At 45.6% G+C, this 19,579-nt stretch overlaps 1 protein-coding gene across 13 annotated transcripts in view; it reads right to left on the bottom strand.

Moving 5' to 3' along the window:
* The window catches only part of FHOD3 (formin homology 2 domain containing 3), a 340,197-nt gene that overhangs the window by 27,368 nt on the left and 293,250 nt on the right, over positions 1-19,579 (bottom strand). For all 13 annotated transcript variants that reach the window (XM_081883777.1, XM_081883776.1, XM_081883771.1 and 10 more), the window contains 4 exons: positions 19,228-19,347; positions 16,321-16,482; positions 4,105-4,295; positions 2,305-2,497 (listed from right to left, as the gene is read on the bottom strand). In XM_081883777.1, the coding sequence (XP_081739903.1) occupies positions 2,305-2,497; positions 4,105-4,295; positions 16,321-16,482; positions 19,228-19,347 (666 nt within the window). The remainder of the gene's footprint in view (positions 1-2,304; positions 2,498-4,104; positions 4,296-16,320; positions 16,483-19,227; positions 19,348-19,579) is intronic.

The following is a 19,579-nucleotide window of genomic DNA, read 5'->3' as shown; positions in this document are numbered from 1 at the left end:
GCTACTTAATGTTTGGTTGGTGCCAGTCCCCCCCCCCATTACATTTAAATAGCATTTATGGTTATCAGTACTGTCAGGAAATTGCCATCGGAAGAACAGGTGGCGGATGGGCTCCAGGAGAATAGGAGAGACTCTGCAGCAGAAGAGGGAACCAGTAGGGGGGGAGTAGGAGCTCCAAGGGGAAGGGAATCGGAGGAGAGGCTCTGGGACACTTCCAGTGAGAACAGCGAAGAGGTATCAAGGCCCCCTTTAGGAACCCCCACCCCTCGCCAGAAACTGTCACGCAGGGAATCCAGGAGACGTGTTTCCGTTAAGCAGCTTTTATGCTGGAAGCGTTTCCGCAGGCGCCCACTGTCGGATTCTACCAGCGACTGACGGAGCCATGTCAAAGGGCTCCACTCAAGGCAGAGCTTTGCTACGCTGAGCAAACTCTGAGGGACCAACCCTTTTACGCACAAGTAGCTCATTGTCCCATCACAAGTACATATAATTGAAATTGAAATACTTGTAACTTCTACAACTTGTATACAGTGAGATTACACGAGCATCCCCACTCAGCTCTCTTAGTCTTAATTCCCCTCATTTACTGACGCACACCCACCAAACCCGAAAGTCAGTTGCCCTGTTGTTGTCTTTTCATTCAGCAGCCTAACAGCCCATGGATAGAAGCTGTTCTTTACCCTGTTGGTGCGACTAATCATGCTTCTATATCTTCTGCCCGAGGGCAGGAGATCAAGAAAGTGCCGGTCAGGATGTGAATCATCCCTGAGAATTTTCCTCACTCTCCTGAGGCAACGTTCATCCTCTATTTCATCCAGCGGATTCACGGGACAGCCCATAATATCTTGTGCTGTATTCGCCACCCTCTGTAGGCACTTCCTATCAGATGACATAATAAGTAGTCACCAGAAACCACCCTTTAACGAGTGGTTAGCTAGTATTTTATGACATTCAAGGAGAGAGATTAGTGCTGTCAAGTTTGAGGAAGTGCAGCTCTGGCTGATTTAGGTGCTTGGGAAATAGAATTGCACTGAAAGAGAATATATAGGACTGAATGGCCATTGCCTGGCACCATAATCCAGTCCATGTGCAGATGGACACTTTCTGTTCTCCACCATAGAAGCGCCACCGTGCGTGTGAATACCTTCCTATTCCTGATACAGTGGTACCTCAGGTTAAGTACTTAATTCGTTCTGGAGGTCTGTTCTTAATCTGAAACTGTTCTTAACCTGAAGCAGCACTTTAGCTCATGGGGCCTCCTGCTGCTGCCGTGCCACCGGAGCACGATTTCTGTTCTCATCCTGAAGCAAAGTTCTTAACCCCAGGTACTATTTCTGGGTTAGTGGAGTCTGTAACCTGAAGCATCTGTAACCTGAAGCATCTGTAACCTGAAGCGTATGTAACCCGAGGTACCACTGTATTTGTTGTTAAGAAACTGGGAGCGTCCGCGAGTCAATGTACTTCCTGCCTTGCCAGCACCTCCCCTTCCCTTTCCTACTCCACTTCCCCTTGCTGGTTTGTGCCAGTTACACCAGCACCAACTATAACAGTAGTTAATGTCACTGGTATCAGTCTAAACATAGCTAAGATCAGTAAGGGAAGCAGCATTTGCGGGCAGTGCCAGAGGAACCCTCTCTGTCACCCGAGGCAGGACGCTGAGAGGCGGGGAGAATCGCCCGATGACACATGCGCGGCATCCGTACATACTGCACATGTACGGATGCCCGTACGGACACTGCGTGCGAGTGGCAGCCCGTACAGACACCCGAATGGGTGCTGTGTGTGAGCGGCAGCCTGTATGGACGCCGTGCAGACACGGCACAAGCGGCGCCCACCGCCACTCTATAGCTGGGGGGAGGCAGCGGGCCATCTTGTCACACCACCCAGGGCAGCCTGCCCCCTCCCCCCTTCATATGCCCTGTGTTGAGGGAGAGCTGAAGTCAGGGGCTGCCGGTAAGAGAGCGTGTGATCCTGTGGCTCACGCCTGATCTTACTGCTGGATGCTGGGATGCAGCCATGAGATTACATATGCCTGGGTACTGATTAAGTAGGTCCATGTAGGATCATGGTACCCTAATTTTGGAAGAGGAGTAGGCTAAAGGAGCTCCTTTAGGTCCTGCTGCTTGGAGAGGATGAGTTACGCAGCACAACCTTCTACTTTTGTAGAAGAGTTCCTTGAAGAAGAAGAAATGAGAGAGAGAGAGAGAGAGAGAGCAGTTTGGATAATGGCTCTTATAGTATGTCATTTGCCAGCAACAAAACTCTACGTACTTTTGCTGAATGAGATTTTACTTTGCCACTTACATCCGTGATCATTTTCCCTCTGGTTTTGTTTCTTTCTCTGTGGTTGGCTCGTTTCTGCTTCTGTTGCAAAACGCGCTCCCTCGTGGTGCGGTACTCCAGGGCAAACTCACTAATGATTTTGCAGAACTTATTGATGTTGACTTCGCGGATTGCGTAAGGCGGGTATCCCATAAATAACAAGAAGGAGTGGAACCTAGAAGAACAGAATTGAGTGATCTGTAGCTTTCGTCCAACAAGTAAGAAAAAGCCCCTCAAACCCCCCCTCCAGGGATTGTTGCAGCGGTGGTGTTTTAGGGAATATGGCATGATCTAGGTGAAATGCCTTTGTTTATAGGAGCATGCAGTGGATAATCTGCTTTTGAATTATGAATTTATCTTGGCTGCAACTCTTTCAAGACCTGCTCCCAGCCTTCCTTGCAGACCCTTTCCCCACCAGGTCTGGGAGGGTGGGCTGTGACTGACTCCAACTACAAAAGCTGAACTTGTTGAAGAGGCCAGAGACTATCTTGGCCATGAGTCCTGGAAGAGCTGCTCCCTGCTGTGCAGGCCTTTTCCCTACCTGGTTTGGGAGGGAGGGGCCAGGATGGACTCCAGCTACAAAAGCTGTGGCAGTTGAACAGACACTTGGACTGGAGTACCATGTTGGGTTTTGGTTGGGGATTTTTGGTAGCTGCTGTTGTATTTCTATTTTAGATATTCTTATGATTTATGCGAAAATTGTTCAATTTGATTTTGTACTATTTGATGTTTTATTTATTGTTTATACTAGTGGGTTGAGCTCGTTGGAGGAGTTTGGAGGCTCATTGGGGGTGAAGAGGAAGTAGATTCTGCTGCACTTCTGAAATTGTCATTGGGAAAGCAACAGGATCTTCTTAGGCACATAGCAGGGGTAAATCAAGCTGACTCTCTCAGGCTCAATTATGAGCCTCTCTCTGTGATGACGTCACCCCAGCTTCGCTAAAAACTTGCTACTACCTTTCCCGCCCCGACCTGGCCACAGTGATCCATGCGACGGTCACCTGCAGGCTTGACTACTGTAATTCGCTCTACACGGGGCTGCCCTTGAAGCTGTCCCAGAAACTCCAGCAGGTGCAGAATGCTACAGCGAGGCTCCTTACGGGGTCTCTGTCATGGGAGCTTATTCACCCAGTGCTTTTCCAGCTGCACTGGCTCCTGGTGGAGTACAGGGTCAGATTTAAGGTGCTAGTTTTGATCACGGCCTAGGACCCTCATACCTATGGGACCGCCTCTTCTGGTATGCCCCACGGAGGACCTTAAGGTCCATAAATAGCAACACACTAGAGGCCCTAAGGAAGTTAGATTAGCCTCAACCAGAGCCAGGACCTTTTCAGCACTGGCTCCAGTCTGGTGGAATGCTCTGCCTCACGAGACCAGGGCCCTGCAGGATCTGATTTCTTTCTGCAGGGCCTCTAAGACAGAGTTGTTCCGCCTGGCCTTTGGCTTGGAGCCAATTTGATTCCCTCCCCCTCTTTCTTTTTTCTTTTCCCTTTCTCCTCCTGTGGTGAGGCTGCGTTTTAATATTTTAATGTTTCAATATTTTAATAGTTGTATTTTTATCTTCTTTTTTAAAGTTGTATCCATTCAACTTGTTTTTATTATTGCTTGTTAGCTGCCCTGAGCCCGGCCTTGGCTGTGGAGGGCGGGGTATAAATAAAAATTATGATGATGATGATGATGATTATTACTCCTCAGCAGATTTGCCCAGACAGCTTAGAATATCATCATTTTTTATGAGACATCTCAATGGTACACCATCCATATTATTCCCTGGTACTCTACCTGTTAATTATTCTTCTGTGGACAATTTTTAAAATTATTATTCTTTCTGCACAGTCTTTAAGGAACTCAGACATCTTTTGCTTTAGATTTGACTTCATTTCATGCTTTGCTATGGCCTTCAGGTGATCCCATGATGCTTTGCACCGTTTCTCCATTTGACATAAGTTGTCCCGAAGTTGTTCAAAGTCAACCTAACAAGAAGGGAAAAAAATGATTAGATTTATATATATTTCTACACACACACACACACCACTATCATCACTATATACAATTATTAGTGTACAGTGGAACCTCTACTCAGGTACGGAATCCGATCCAGAGGTCCGTTCGTGAGTCGATCCGGGTCACTGGTAGAAGCGCCATTCTGCGCATGTGCAGACAGCAGAAGCCACTTCTGTGTGTGTGCAAATTGCGGCAAACCCAGTATTTACTTCCGGGTTTCCTGGGGTCATTGAGTCGAATTGTTCACGGGTAGGGGCGGTGGTAAGTCGAGGTTCTACTGTATATGTAAAGGTAAAGATAAAGGGACCCCTGACCATTAGGTCCAGTTGTGGCTGACTCTGGGGTTGCGGCACTCATCTTGCTTTATTGGCCGACAGAGCCGGCATACAGCTTCTGGGTCATGTGGCCAGCATGACTAAGCCACTTCTGGTGAACCAGAGCAGCACACGGAAACACATTTACCTTCCCGCGAGAGTGGTACCTATTTAGCTACTTGCACTTTTACGTGCTTTCGAACTGCTAGGTGGGCAGGAGCAGGGACCGAGCAACGGGAGCTCACCCCGTTGCGGGGATTCAAACTGCTGACCTTCTGATCAGCAAGTCCTAGGCTCTGTGGTTTAACCCACAGCGCCACCCGTGTCCCTGTATATGTACACACTAACAAATATACACACACTACTGAATATGTACACACTAACAAATTCTTAGTTAATAATTTAACCGAGGAAGCATCTTGTTTTCCGTCACATACAAATCCTACAAAATCTAGTACATGACCCAAGACACAAAACGGTCTACTAGTCATATGTGATAGCTCACTAGGGCTCAATGACGCCCTGTTTGCTAACTGCTTGTGTTTGCAACCTGCCTAGCAACGTTAGTAGACAAGAAGCTGCTACTAAACTGTAAGAATCGGACCTCTGGGCTGATCTTTTCTGGCCCTGTTTGTTCCAGTGCCTCAGTCCTAGTTGTTGTTTGTGGCCAGTTGGAAGTCTGGCTGGTTGCTGAGCAAGTCACCTGGGAAATCCAGGCAGGTTTTGCATGGATGTGAGTGCAGTTGGGCGGTTGTTTCTTGTGTCTATTTCTTTGGTCTTGCTCTTTCTGTTTTGACCACCTGACAGGCTTCCCCGTTGCTTCCCTCACCTGGAGAACTGGATAAATTTCTCATTTTCCATCCGACCATTTCCTGAAGGCTTTGAGCCTTGCCTGCTTTTTGGCCAAGAATACCTGAAAACACCTTTGAGTCAGTTGTACTGTGCTCCTAACAAGGCCGGTCCAAGACATTTCACTAAGACAATGGTGCCCCCTGCCCCCAGGCAGGAGAAAAGGGGTGATTGGAGATCAGGGGTGCCAACGTGAATAAAATATTGTGTGTGAGGAGGCCCCACCCCACATAACTGATCACACGACGTGGGCATGCGCACCCCATTTGAATGGCAATGCCCAACAACTTTGGGTGTGTGTGTTGAAATTGGGAGTTGGCTTCTATGGTGAAGATCCACATCAGAACAAGGGGAGGGATAAATATCTACATTGAGAAGAAAGGTGGGAGGAGACCAGCTGCACCTCCTATTTGCCAAGAATCCGCTGCCGAGGTGGCGTGGGTAGGGGGCTACAAGAAAGAAGATTCCACCTAAACATTAGGAAGAACTTCCTGACAGTAAGAGCTGTTTGACAGTGGAATTTGCTGCCAAGGAGCGTGGTGGAGTCTCCTTCTTTGGAGGTCTTTAAGCAGAGGCTTGACAACCATATGTCAGGAGTGCTCTGATGGTGTTTCCTGCTTGGCAGGGGGTTGGACTCCATGGCCCTTGTGGTCTCCTCCAACTCTATGATTCTATTCTATGAATGGCTGTTGAGGAGATGGCAGATCCAGCCTCCAAGGAGCATACTGTTGCTGCCACTGCGGCAGGAGGAGATGCATTCCTTAGCGGCCAATTTGCTGTCTGTCAGGGGACTGCCATCGGAACAGGGGAGGGAAGCAGGGGGGCCGTTGGGATACAGAGAGCCTCCGAAGCTCCTGAGGAGCAGTTCCTCTTCCAGCGATGGGAAAAGCCACACCTCCAGTGGAGAAGAGGGGGAAGGGGCCAGTCAAGCGAGGAAAAGGCTTGAGGATGCTGCTGAGAGCCCCAGCGCCTCGCCAGGCTGGCCAGGAGGGATGCATGCCCCTTCCGTCGCCCAGCCTGCGCAGAGGGGTGAAACGTAAGGAGGGGAGGAGGAGCCCTGGGGTGCCGAAGTTCTTGTGTTGGGGAGAAACCGGAAGGGGCCACTCCCGGATTCTGCAAGTGACTAAGACGGACATGAACTTTGGGGATCTGCACTGTAAATAGCTTGCACAATAAAACCTTCCAGTAGCACCTTAAAGACCAACTAAGTTAGTTCTTGGTATGAGCTTTCGTGTGCATGCACACTTCTTCAGATACATCGTGTGCATGCACACGAAAGCTCATACCAAGAACTAACTTAGTTGGTCTTTAAGGTTCTACTGGAAGGAATTTTTTTTTGTTTTGACTATGGCAGACCAACACGGCTACCTATCTGTAACAATAAAACCTGTAAAAGACAGGTCGGAGTCCTGCCTGGTTACTCGCGATCAACCACCACCAGCATCTGACACTGTCCCTGTGGATTCTGCCACCTGAGGCTGTTGCCTCAACTTGCCTCATGGCTGAGTGGCCCTGGTTTCTAGGACTAACTTGTGCCAATAGCTCTGGACCCAAGTGTATCCCTGCAGACCACAATGATCTCCATCACCATCAGATAAATGAGACATTTAAGCAGGACAGGAAAATAGGATTTCAGAAGGAGAGGTCAAAGTTAGAAACAGAATTGTTAGAACCCAATACTAAGAATTTGTCTAGAATGTATAACTTGCTGTTGAAATGGAATACACAGGATGAAACGGTGAAATCAGCTATGATTAAATGGGCACAGGATATCGGTCATGACATTATGTTCGCTGACTGGGAACAGTTATGGACCACTGGTGTTAAGTTTACGGCATGTAATGCCTTCAAAGAGAACATAATGAAAATGATTAAGTCAAGCTTGCAAAAATTTACCATTTGCCCAACAATAAATGCTGGAAATGTAATGAGACTGAAGGTACCTTTTACCACCTTTGGTGGACCTGCCCAAAGATTAAAGCCTTTTGGGAAATGATCTATAATGAAATTAAGAAATTCCTTAAGTGGACGTTTCCTAAGAAACCTGAGGCTTTTCTCTTGGGCATGGTTGGCCAATTGGTGTCAAAGAAGGATAGGACATTTTTTATGTATGCTACTACAGCAGCAAGCATTCTTCTGGCAAAGTATTGGAAGATGCAAGAACTACCTACTCTGGAAGAATGGCAGACAAAGGTGACAGACTTTATGGGATTGGCAGAGATGACCGGCAGAATCCGCGACCAGGGGAAAGAGACAGTGGAAGAGGACTGGAAGAAATTTAAAATATATCTAAAAAACTGTTGTAAAATTGAGGAGTGTTAAGATGTCAAGGGGTAAGAACTAGAGAATTACAGCTGTAACTAATAAGTTTAAGGAAAATTAATAGAAGGGAACTAGTAGATAAACTGACTAATGGGTTGCTAAAGAACTGTAAAACAAGGATGCAGCGAAAGGGAGGTATGGGGAAGTCGGAGGAAAGAAGGTGTATGAAAACAACATTATGATTTAAATGTTTTGTATGTATTTGTTTCTTGTTTAGTTTTTGTGTTTTTATTATGTGTTTAAAAAATGAATAAAAATTATTTTTTTAAAAAAAGATCTCCATCAACCCCTCTAGTCTATGGCTGCCTGACCCATTCCTCCTTTTCGCTTCATGCTTTCCTGTCCTGATGACAATGGGAGCGATGGAGGCCTAACAGACCTTAGGGAAGTCAATCCTTACAGCTCCTTTTCAACAAGTGCAATTGTACGTCTGTGCAGGAAGATATCTTTTGAACTTTGAAAGTCTTGTGTCAACAGTGTAATCGTGCTAGTAAAGCTTAATGTAGGGGAAGCCAATAAATTCCTTAATAAAGTAAACGAGATGAGGGTTCTCCTGTTCATTAACCATAAAAGGTGTTTAAGTGGCAGAGCCCTGCAGCTTGGTTTATGTTGCTACAAACAGGGAGCTCTGTGCGGTTTAACTACACAAAAGCTCCCATTGAATGGAAACACATACGCTCAAACTGCTACCGTTCCCGTTACAATGGAATAGAAGCCAGGTTCAGTTAAGAACATGCAAATCCCAGCTATTTCTCTTTCTGTGGAAAAGGAACCAGCTGACACAGACTTGCCCTGTCAACACAATGGTCCCTGCTGCTTTCTAGGGGAGTGAGTTTGGGGCTGTGAGGTGTAAGGTTGAAAGCAATGGGCACCTACAGAGCCCCAACCTTCCCACGGCCCCACCCTGCCAAGGAGGGTAAGGTAAAGGGACCCCTGACCATTAGGTCCAGTCATGGCTGACTCTGGGGTTGCAGAGCTCATCTTGCTTTACTGGCCGAGGGAGCCGGCGTTCAGCTTCCAGGTCATGTGGCCAGCAGGACTAAGCCGCTTCTGGCAAACCAGAGCAGCGCATGGAAACGCCGTTTACCTTCCCGCTGGAGTGGTACCTATTTATCTACTTGCACTTTGACATGCTTTTGAACTACTAGGTTGGCAGGAGCAGGGACTGAGCAACAGGAGCTCACCCCATCATGGGGATTCGAACCAACAAACTTCTGATCGGCAAGAAACTTCTGATCCCTGCCAAGAAAGTAGAGCCCCACTTATTCCTTGCATTTAGGCTGGCCAGATTGAACACTGGATGAATATATTACAGGCTGCAGAAATGTGACAAGGGCTATCTATAAATTGTTTTTATTATGTATTTTGTGTTTTCTATCTTGTATTTTTATGCTGTGAACTGCCCTGAGGTCTACAGATGAAGTGTGGTATACAAATTAAACAAACAAACCAACAAAATACTTGCTCCACCTTTTCCCCACAATTCTTGCAACTTCATTTTTTTCTCAGAATGTTAATACCAAACCACATGATAAAGGAAGTGACTCTTGCTCTGGTTAAGTGTCGATCATTCATGGCCCAAATTATGGCCTCCCAAAAGCACAATGAGTAATATAAGGTATTTGGCTTCTTTCTTTTTTAAAAAGTCTCTTTTACTTGCCAGTCTGGTGATGGGATTTTTCCTACCTAACTTTAAAGTACAATTCATTCCTTGGCCTCAGTAGGAATAGTAAATAATGTGAAATATGAAGCCCTTTCAAGATCCTGACTCATTTAGAAAATGAGGACATATTCGCTCAATTGTATATGTGCTTCAGGACAAAAATCTGGGTCAAGCCATTGGCATAGATGTTTTCTAAGGAGCATCTAATTGTGAAGCCTGTGCTTTGTGCTGTGACTCAGAGCCACGCTGGATATTTGGGAACCATATCAGTAATCTCTTGCTTTTAAAAAAATATTTTTTATTGAAAAAACCCTGACAAGCAGACTTGTATACTGCGACTAGTAGTGGGAAATACTGGCAGGAGGAGCTGGTGGGTAAACCAACTGCTTTCACCCCATTTTTGCTGCTCAGAATCACATATCCCACCCCAAGCCGTTTTCCTACTTGGGAGAAAAGCAGTTTCAGGGATCTTTTGTGAACAAAAGACGGGACAGAATAATATTATTTTCCAGATTGAGCATATTTTGGCAAGGACTCGGAGCATATACAAAAAGGTGATGGGATCAGAATGTACACGCAGAAAACAAGAAAGAAAGAAAGAGAGAGAGAGAGAGAGAGAGAGAGAGAGAGAGAGAGAGAGAGAGAGGGAGAGAGAAAGGAAGGAAGGAAGGAAGGAAGGAAGGAAGGAAGGAAGGAAGGAAGGAAGGAAGGAAGGATCAAGCAAGACTAAAAGTCAAAAGAAGCAGCCTTGGAATGATTCTCAGATCATTGATTTAGCAATGTAATATGGCCCAAATGTTTCAGTGTGTCTTTTTCTTCAGGGGCAGGGAAGTTGGTGAGACAGTGGGAATAAGACTCAGGGATTCAGAGTCTTAGAAAGGACTACACAATTGGAAGCTCTGCCTAAGGGTTTCATTTGGTTTGGATGCAACACTTTTGTGCCTGCAAGATACTGGTATACTTAGAATATAAAGTGAACAGAGTATAAGCAGAGTTTATTCAATTGATGGATGCTTATTTTTTTTTTTTTAATAAAAAGGTTTTGTGGATTCTCACTGCTTTAGCAATAATTTTATTACGCACGGTACTTAGGCGTTTTCTGCTTCCGCAGTCTGTAAATACATTAAAATTTAAAGTATTTTTACAGGGTTTTCCCCACCACCACCCTGTCCCTTTTTGAAGACGGGGACAACATTTGCCCACCTCCAGTGTGCAGGGACCTCACCTGTTCTCCAAGAATCCTCAAAGATTATAGACAGAGGCGCTGAGATTACACCTGCAAGCTCCTAAACTACCCTTGGGTGCAGCTGATCGGGCCCTGGAGATTTGAATTTATTTAAAGTAGCTAGATGTTCTCTTGGGATGTGGGTGATGCTGTGGTCTAAACCACTGAGCCTCTTGCCAATCAGAAGGTCGGCGGTTCGAATCCCCGCGACGGGGTGAGCTCCTGTTGCTCAGTCCCTGCTCCTGCCAACCTAGCAGTTCGAAAGCACGTCAAAGTGCAAGTAGATAAATAGGTACTGCTCCGGCGGGAAGGTAAATGGTGTTTCTGTGCGCTGCTCTGGTTTTGCCAGAAGCGGCTTAGTCATGTTGGCCACATGACCTGGGAAAACTGTCTGCGGGCAAACACTGGCTCCCTTGGCCAGTAAAGCGAGATGAGTGCCGCAACCCCAGAGTCGTTTGCGACTGGACTTAACTGTCTGGGGTCCTTTACCTTTAGATGTTCTCTTGCCATCTCTTTTCCTATTTGGGGCTGCAGCGCCCATTTATTTTAATAATAATAATAATAATAATAATTTATTATTTATACCCTGCCCATCTGACTGAGTTTCCCCAGCCACTCTGGGCGGCTTCCAAACAAGTGTTAAAAACAATACAGCATTAAATATTAAAAACTCCCTAAATAAACATTTACTCTGTTATCACCAGGTTGGGCATCACTTTCCTTTCCACTTTGGGCAAAGTAGGCGTTGAGCAGTTCTGCCTTTTCTATGACACCCAATAGCATTTCTCTGTCTTCTCCACACGGATAACCTACCATGAGTTTGTTCCTCCTCTTGCTTCAAACACAGCCGATGAAACCTTTTGTTATTATTTTTAACCTCTCTTGCAAGCCTGAGCTCTTTCTGAGCTTTAGTTTGCCTGACATTCACCCTGCAACTCATATATACTCCTCCTTTTTGATCTCCCCTTTCTTCCATTTCTTATACTTGCCGTTCTTAACTCTCGGCTCATCTGTAAGTTCCTTATGCAGCCATACCAGTTACTTTGGGTGCCTCCCACTTTTATTTCTCGTTGGAACTGTCTGCATTTGGGCCTTCAACATTTCTGTGTCTTGAGTCGTAATTTCGTTTCTGAATGTTCTCCTTATGTACCACTTTTGTGGCTTGGGAATTCCCTCTGCCTGGATATAATTAATTTTTATTCTCACCAAAGTTCACATAGGAAAAGTTATGCAGGTGAAACATCTAAGTCTCTGTTGTTTAACTTCTTCAGAGTTTTGAGGGTCACGTGGAATCCAAACTGTAACGTAACCCTCAGTGAAAATGCCCAAAGCTTATTTATGCCAATTTCTCTTAAATACGATTTCTCCTATTTCTGGAGCCTGGATGGCTTCCAACTTCAGGAACACTGATTTGTGGCAGCTATGAGAAGTGGGAACGGGGCTTGCTACAATAAACCTCTTCTGTTTCTAAATGTCCAGAAAAAATCCAAAGAAAAAGACCTGAGGCATCATAGGAATGAACAAAGCTACACAAAATAAGGTTGGACAGCATGGAAGAAAAGAACTGGAAAGACTTGGAAAGAACTGTAAGACAAAATGTTTCTGAGGGGAACTTGAATTCTAAAGTTTATAGGACCCAAACTCAGGCATCCAAACCAGGCATAGGGCCTTCTCGGTAGTGGCGCCTGCCCTGTGGAACGTCCTCTCATCAGATGCCAAGGCAATAAACAACAATCTTACTTTTAAAAGACATCTGAAGGCAGACCTGTTTAGGGAAGTTTTTAATGTTTAATGCTGTACAGTGGTACCTTGGTTTGCATACGTTTTGGATTACAAACACGTCAAACCCAGAAGTGCGTGTCCTGGTTTGCAACCTTATGAACAATTTTTTGGGGGGAGGCCCATTGGCAAAAGCGCGCCTTGGGTTACAACCTGTTTTGGTTTACAAACGGACCTCCGGAATGGATTATGGTTGTAAACAAAGGTACCACTGTATTGTGTTTTTAATATTCGGTTGGGAGCTGCCCAGAGTGGCTGGGGAAGCCCAGCCAGATGGGCGGGGTATTAAAATAAATGAATAAATAAATAAATAAAACCTCACTTTTCAAGACAGAACCAGTTTTGCCTCCTCACTCCCTGCACAGCTGCACTCCAAAAGGGATGGCTAGCATAGCCATGGTCTGCCGTTAGCCAGTGCTGTGGAGCCACAGTCTGCTTCACATTCTAGTTTGCCCAAACAACTACATCACCTGAGAACACGCCACATGTACCGTATTTTTCGCACCATAGGGCGCACCGGACCATAGGGTGCACCTAGTTTTGGGAGGCGGAAAACAAGAAAAAATTATTCTGAACCCCAGAAGCCAGAACAGCAAGAGGGATCTGGCTTCTGGGATACCGTGTGGTTGTTCTGGCTTCTGGGGTAACTTCGCCAAGCCTCTTCAGGGCAGAGGGATGAAGGCTCCCCCTGCCCAAAGAGGCTGCGCAGGGCTAAAGCAGAAGCCAGGACAGACGTGTCGCTGAAGGGGCACTGCGCCTTCTCTCTGCGCGGCGCCCTTCCTTCACAGGAGAGGTGCTGCACAGAGAGGGAGAAGGGGCAGCGCCCTTCAGCGAAGCTGGAGAAGGAACAGAAGGAGACCCAGCTGTTCCTCCTCCGGCTTTGCTGGACAGGCGCGTCGCTGCGAAGCGGGAGGAGGAACAAGAGACCCTTCTTTTTCTCCTCCGGCTTCCAGGACAGGCGTTGTGGCGAAGCCAAGGAGCCTGCATTCACTCCATAGGACGCAAACACATTTCCCCTTCATTTTTGGAGGGGAAAAAGTGAGTCCTATAGGGCAAAAAATACGGTACATTTTCTCCTTCATCCCACCTTGACATCTGGATAACTGAGTGCTTAACCGCAGTGTCGGTAGCTGATAAAGGCTGCTGCCAAAACTCTCCAGTTGAATGGCAGGGAAAAGCAGCAAGGCTCCTTTCCTCTGACTGAGACTGAGTATGCTGCTTAGCAACGTCGCACGGCATTGTGACGCAGTCACAACAATGGCAAGATATGCTAACTGTTGCTACACAACCAGGAGGCCATTATCTCACAAACGGCTTGAAACGCACCCCTCCCCCAACAGGTGGGTGGGGTGGATCCTTTCTCTCTTAACACCAGCTCAGGCAAACGCTCAAAATTTATATACCGCCCTGAGACCTCTGTGTATAGGGCTGTATAGAATTTCAATAAATAATAAAATGGGATGGAGTTGAGAGATGACCTAACCTGGGGAGAAAACAGCAAAGACCTGATGAACAGAGCACAGCAGAGGTTATATTTTCTGAGAATCCTCTGGAAAAACAATCTCTCAAAGGACCTGTTGATGGCATTTTACCATTGCACTGTGGAGAGTGTATTTATGGTCTGTTTGTGTGGTTTGGGAGCTGCACGGCCAGGGAAAAAACAATGCTGTCCAGGGTTGTAAAGAGTGCGGAGAGAATAATTGGGTGCACCCTTCCCACCTTAGACCAAATCTATGCTGCCAGGTGCCATAAGAAAGCTGCGGAGATAGCGCGCACCCCGGAAATTATCTCTTTCAGCTTCTGCCTTCTGGAAGAAGGTACAGGGTTATAAAGACTAGGACTAGCCGCCTGAGAAACAGTTTCTACCCAAATGCAATTCTGGTTTTAAACGCAATATAAGGAGTATTTTAAAATTGGGTTTCAGAATTTTTAGGGGGTTTTGAATGCCTTATGCATATTTTTCAATTTCATTGTTCTGTATGGGACAATAACAATAAAGATATCGTATCATAAGTAATAATAATAATAATAATAACGAGGAAATCATATATAGAGGTTCCATGGGTGAAGGCAAGCGGAAGTCTATGGAAAACAAAAAGCAGGTGTAATAGAATCGCTTGTGACAAAGTGACACAATTCAAGTAGGCGTGGGACCTCTTGAGAAGTTGAATGATATTTGCAGGGTATTCCAGACCACAGAGGTTTGTAGGAACACACCTGTCAGGGAACTGCCATCGGAGCTAGAGGCGGAGGCAAGGCTCTAAAGCGATGCTGGAGAAGGGCCCAGCAGGGAGAGAGGCAGCTCATCGGCTGGGGAAGGAAATCAGTGTAACACCAGGGATAAAGGGGGGCAGATGGGGGAATCGGCGAGGGGGCTCCAGGACTCCTCGCCGGAGACCAGCGGGGAGAGCATGGGTCCTCCGCTGCCCACACCCACCCTGCGCAGAAGACTTCCGCGCAGGGAGAGTCGGCGGAGACTTGGCGTCAAAGAACTTCTTTGCTGGAAGAGGTTCAAGAAACGCCCACTGACGGATTCTGCTAGCGACTGAAACAGCCACGAAGTGAAAGGCTGTCCAGACAGAAAAGGTTTAACCAAGCAACCTAGCCAGGAGTAGCGGCAACTTACGCACGAGCAACCCCTATAACCATTACAACACCCGTCTTGGAACTCCTTTCCTCTCGGCGATACAGACAGGATCAGAGATAGTTGATGTAGAGACATCCAAAAAGGAACTGGAACAGGATAATGATTCACCACCTACTGAATGTCTGCCTTCTAATGGTTTGATATGTTTGTGACAATATGCAGACATTTTAAAAGGTCTGCAGTTGTGAATCTTGAAGAAGCATCCCCGTGAAAGGCTTATTTGTGAGTACTGCTTCTTTCAAAATCTATTGTACATTTATAGGCTTATATAGTCTCCCTTCTACTCTTCTCTCATCTATACTGTCCCAGCTCTTCATTATACAGTGGTACCTCAGGTTACATACACTTCAGGTTACAGACTTCACTAACCCAGAAATATTACCTCGGGTTAAGAACTTTGCTTCAGGATGAGAACAGAAATTATGCAGAGGCGGTGCAGTGGCAGCAGGAGGCCCCATCAGCTAAAGTGGTGCTTCAGGTTAAGAACAGTTTCAGGTTAAGAACAGACCTCCAGAACGAATTAAGTTCTTAACCCAAGGTACCACTGTATACTGCTAGTGACTGATAGATGCTTGTGCTATCTCAATGCCTAACTTCCCTTCTCCTCTTCTAAAAGAATCTATGGATATACAGTGTTGTAATATTGCTGAGAAGCTGATGCAGGAGGGCAGATTTTGTTAAACTGCTTATTTTACAGTCTGGGGGTGTCCTGCTAAAGCATTGCACCGTTTCCAAGAACCTGTCTTGTTTCCCTGTGAACTGAGAAGGCATCACACTTTACTTTCTGCACACAAAACAGAAGCCAAAACTGAAAAGATTATCTCAACTGCTTGCTGGGGTGGCATAGTTCTGACAGATATCAATTCTATTAATTACTTTATAGCTTAAAAGCAATGCATTCACTTCAGAATAGGCTGCTTGTTAAAAAAACACCAAACCCCTTGATGAGAAAACCATTTGACAGAAAAATGAGGAAAAATGCCAGAGAAAGTTCCTATATCCTAAACATTCCAAGTGGATGACATAAAACAAAGTCATATTTCTCAGCTCACGGTTTATAAGGAAGAATGGAGAAAAGCAGCATGAAAGCATGAACTTGGATATTACACTTGAACCGTTTTTTGTTCCTTACAGAAACTGATAAAGATCCCTTCTGTCATAGAAAAAGGAGATTTCCTTGCACACAAAAATGTACCTTGGCTGACCTCGTGATGGCCCCAATCTCAGAATAAAGGTCCGTGCTGTCTGGGAATTTTTCCACCACTATCGTACAGACGTGATGAAGGAGAGACTGCTTATGCACGGTGTCCTTGACTTCTGGAACTTTCTCGAGGTAGCTCAGTTCAAAGGCTTTGGCCTATGTGAAGGAAAGAAAAGAAATAAAAACAACATGCTACATTCACTTCTACATGCCTCAATTTTTTTTTTTTTAATATACCATGTCTGATGGGAAAGAGAAGACTGCTCTCAGGAGGCCCTTGGTTAAAATGGAACGTGTTACTAAACAGCTGCAAAATCAGATTTATACATAGTTTACATGTTAACATTCATCTGAAAGCATCAATGTTAATGGAGCTAATTCTTTTTTTCAAAAAAACAACAAATTCAGTGAGGACTCACCCTATAATAGCCCAAACAGACCACTGAGGACTGAGTACACTCTGATTGAGTATTGTAGGGGCTGGGAGACAAAAAAAACCACAACCAGATGGGTTTGGGAATAGGAAGGAATAGCTAGAGAACCCAAACAGAAACGCCCCTTTCTAACTGTGTTGCATTTTACTGAATTCCCTCCAAATATTTTAGATGGCTATGGTTCCCTTAAAAGATAGATGCCATCCTTGCAGCCATGCAGAGGTAAAACCTTTGTGTTATTTTCTATCACCGTTTGAGGAGGAGGAGGAGGAGGAGGAGAAGAAGAAGAAGAAGAAGAAGATGAAGAAGAAGAAGAAGGAGAAGAAGAGGAGGAAGAGGAGGAAGAAGAAGAAATAATAATAGGTTCTATTGTCATTGTGATTTTATATTTTGTGCTTTGTCAAATACTTAAATGACCCAGGACCACAATACCTCAAGGACCACCTCTCCCCATATGAACTGACCTGGACCCTGCAATCATCATCTGAGGCCCTTCTGTCTGCCTCCTCCCAGACTTCCAAGTGCCCCTATTTTCCAGGAACAGTCCTGGATTCACAGAAGCCATTCCAGTTTCTAATGTGATTCTAATTTTGCTTGTCCTTAGGACAACCCTAGTTTTGGAGAAATGTTGTGAGGGTATGGAGTTATCCGACCCCAGAGCCATCTGAAGGCAGCCCTGTATAGGGAAGTTTTTTAATGTTCAATGTTTTATTATGTTTTTATTAATGTTGGAAGCCAGCCAGAGTGACCGGGGCAACCCAGTCAGATGGCTGGGGTCTAAATAGTAAAGTAGTAAATTAAAAGACGCCTGCTTCTTGGGAGAAGGGCAATGACAGGCCTAGACAGCATCTTGAGAAGTAGAGACATCACCTTGCCAACAAAGGTTCGTATAGTTAAAGCCATGGTTTTCCCTGTAGTGATGTATGGAAGTGAGAGCTGGACCATAAAGAAGGCTGATCGCCGAAGAATTGATGCTTTTGAATTATGGTGCTGGAGGAGACTCTTGAGAGTCCCGTGGACTGCAAGAAGATCAAACCTCTCCATTCTGAAGGAAATCAGCCCTGAGTGCTCACTGGAAGGACAGATCGTGAAGCTAAGGCTGCAGTACTTTGGCCACCTCATGAGAAGAGAAAAGACCCTGATGTTGGGAAAGATGGAGGGCACAAGGAGAAGGGGACGGCAGAGGACGAGATGGTTGGATAGTGTTTTCGAGGTTACCAGCATGAGTTTGACCAAACTGCAGGAGGCAGTGGAAGACAGAGGTGCCTGGCGTTCTCTGGTCCATGGGGTCATGAAGAGTCAGACACGACTAAACAACTAAACAACAACAAAGTAGTAGTAGTTGTTGTTATGGAATAGGAGGTCCCTATTTTCATCAGAGAAATGTCGGAGGGTTTGTCCTCCACAAGAGGGTGGTGACACAAGAAGGGGCTTTTTCTGAGGTAGAATGCTCTCTCCAGGGAGGCTCGCCTGGCAGGCCTTTGTTACATATCTTTAGGCGCCATGCAAAAACCATTTCAGTATAACCAGGCCTTTGGCCTTTAACTATCTGTGGACAATTTTAGAAGTGGGTGGGATGTTTTTAATGCATTTCTCTTTCCTCTTGGTTTTAATCTATATGAGGTTTATTGTCTTTTGTATGGCTGTAGGTCGCTTTGGGGACGCGGGTGGCGCTGTGGGATAAACAACAAAGCCTAGGTCTTGCCGATCAGAAGGTCGGCGGTTCGAATCCCCTCGACAGGGTGAGCCCCCGTTGCTTGGTCCCTTCTCCTGCCAACCTAGCAGTTTGAAAGCATGTCAAAGTGCAAGTAGATAAATAGGTACCACTCCAGTGGGAAGGTAATCGGCGTTTCTGTGTGCTGCTCTGGTTCGCCAGAAGCGGCTTAGTCATGCTGGCCACATGACCCGGAAGCTGTACGCTGGCTCCCTCGGCCAATAAAGCGAGATGAGCGCCACAACCCCAGAGTCGGTCACGACTGGACCTAATGGTCAGGGGTCCCTTTACCTTTACCTTAGGTCGCTTTGGCATGATACAAATGTAATAATTAATAATAAATAAACAAACTGATGGGTTGACTGAGATAAACACCTGACTATTGTTTTCTGTTGCAGGGCCTCACTTCTCTACACCCGTATATGTATTTTTCAAGGTTACAGCATATTTCCATGTGACTAAAAAGCAAAGCCAGTTTAGGCAAAGGGACAGGATTAGTCTGACCAGTGGTGGTGCTACTATGGTTAGCATTTCTGCCACCTCCAGTGGCACCACAATTCCAGTGCAGATGCTCTCAACCCATGTTTTTCTTTTCTCTTCAGAACAGTTCTATGCAAGGCAGGGAGAAAGAGAACAAACTGAAGGCTGCATCCTTCTCAGAGTTCTCCCTCCCTGTGATTTCTTCATATGTCCTCATCTATCCAGTCAGAAGCACTGCAATAACAATTAGGCAATAGTGAAAGGAAAGCTTACATTGGTTCCATTGAGAAAATTTCCAATGGCTAGTAGAGTAGAAAGGATAAATCCCAAAGTTTTGTTGTTTTCAAGCTGGTCCATTCCTTCCTTCAAATCCAAAAGTGGTTCCGCAACCTCCTGACATTAACAGGAAATAAAGAAAATGCAGCATATCGTGTATCAATTCAGTGTTTTTAATTCCCAAGCTATGCTCCATAGAATGTAAAATTGCAAGGCTGTCTCTCCCTCCTCAGCTACTGAATGTTCCCAAAGTTAGTGCCACTTTCAACCCTAACAGTAAACTGGAGTCATTTAAACTCGGACATGCCTGTTAAATTGCTTTTTAATTTGAGCAAGATGCATGATTCTG

This window comes from Podarcis melisellensis (genome assembly GCF_964234715.1).
Source record: "Podarcis melisellensis genome assembly, chromosome: 13".
Classification (NCBI taxonomy): domain Eukaryota; kingdom Metazoa; phylum Chordata; class Lepidosauria; order Squamata; family Lacertidae; genus Podarcis; species Podarcis melisellensis.
The sequence above is the reverse complement of the archived record's forward strand: the minus strand, read 5'-3'. Positions and strand labels throughout refer to the sequence as shown.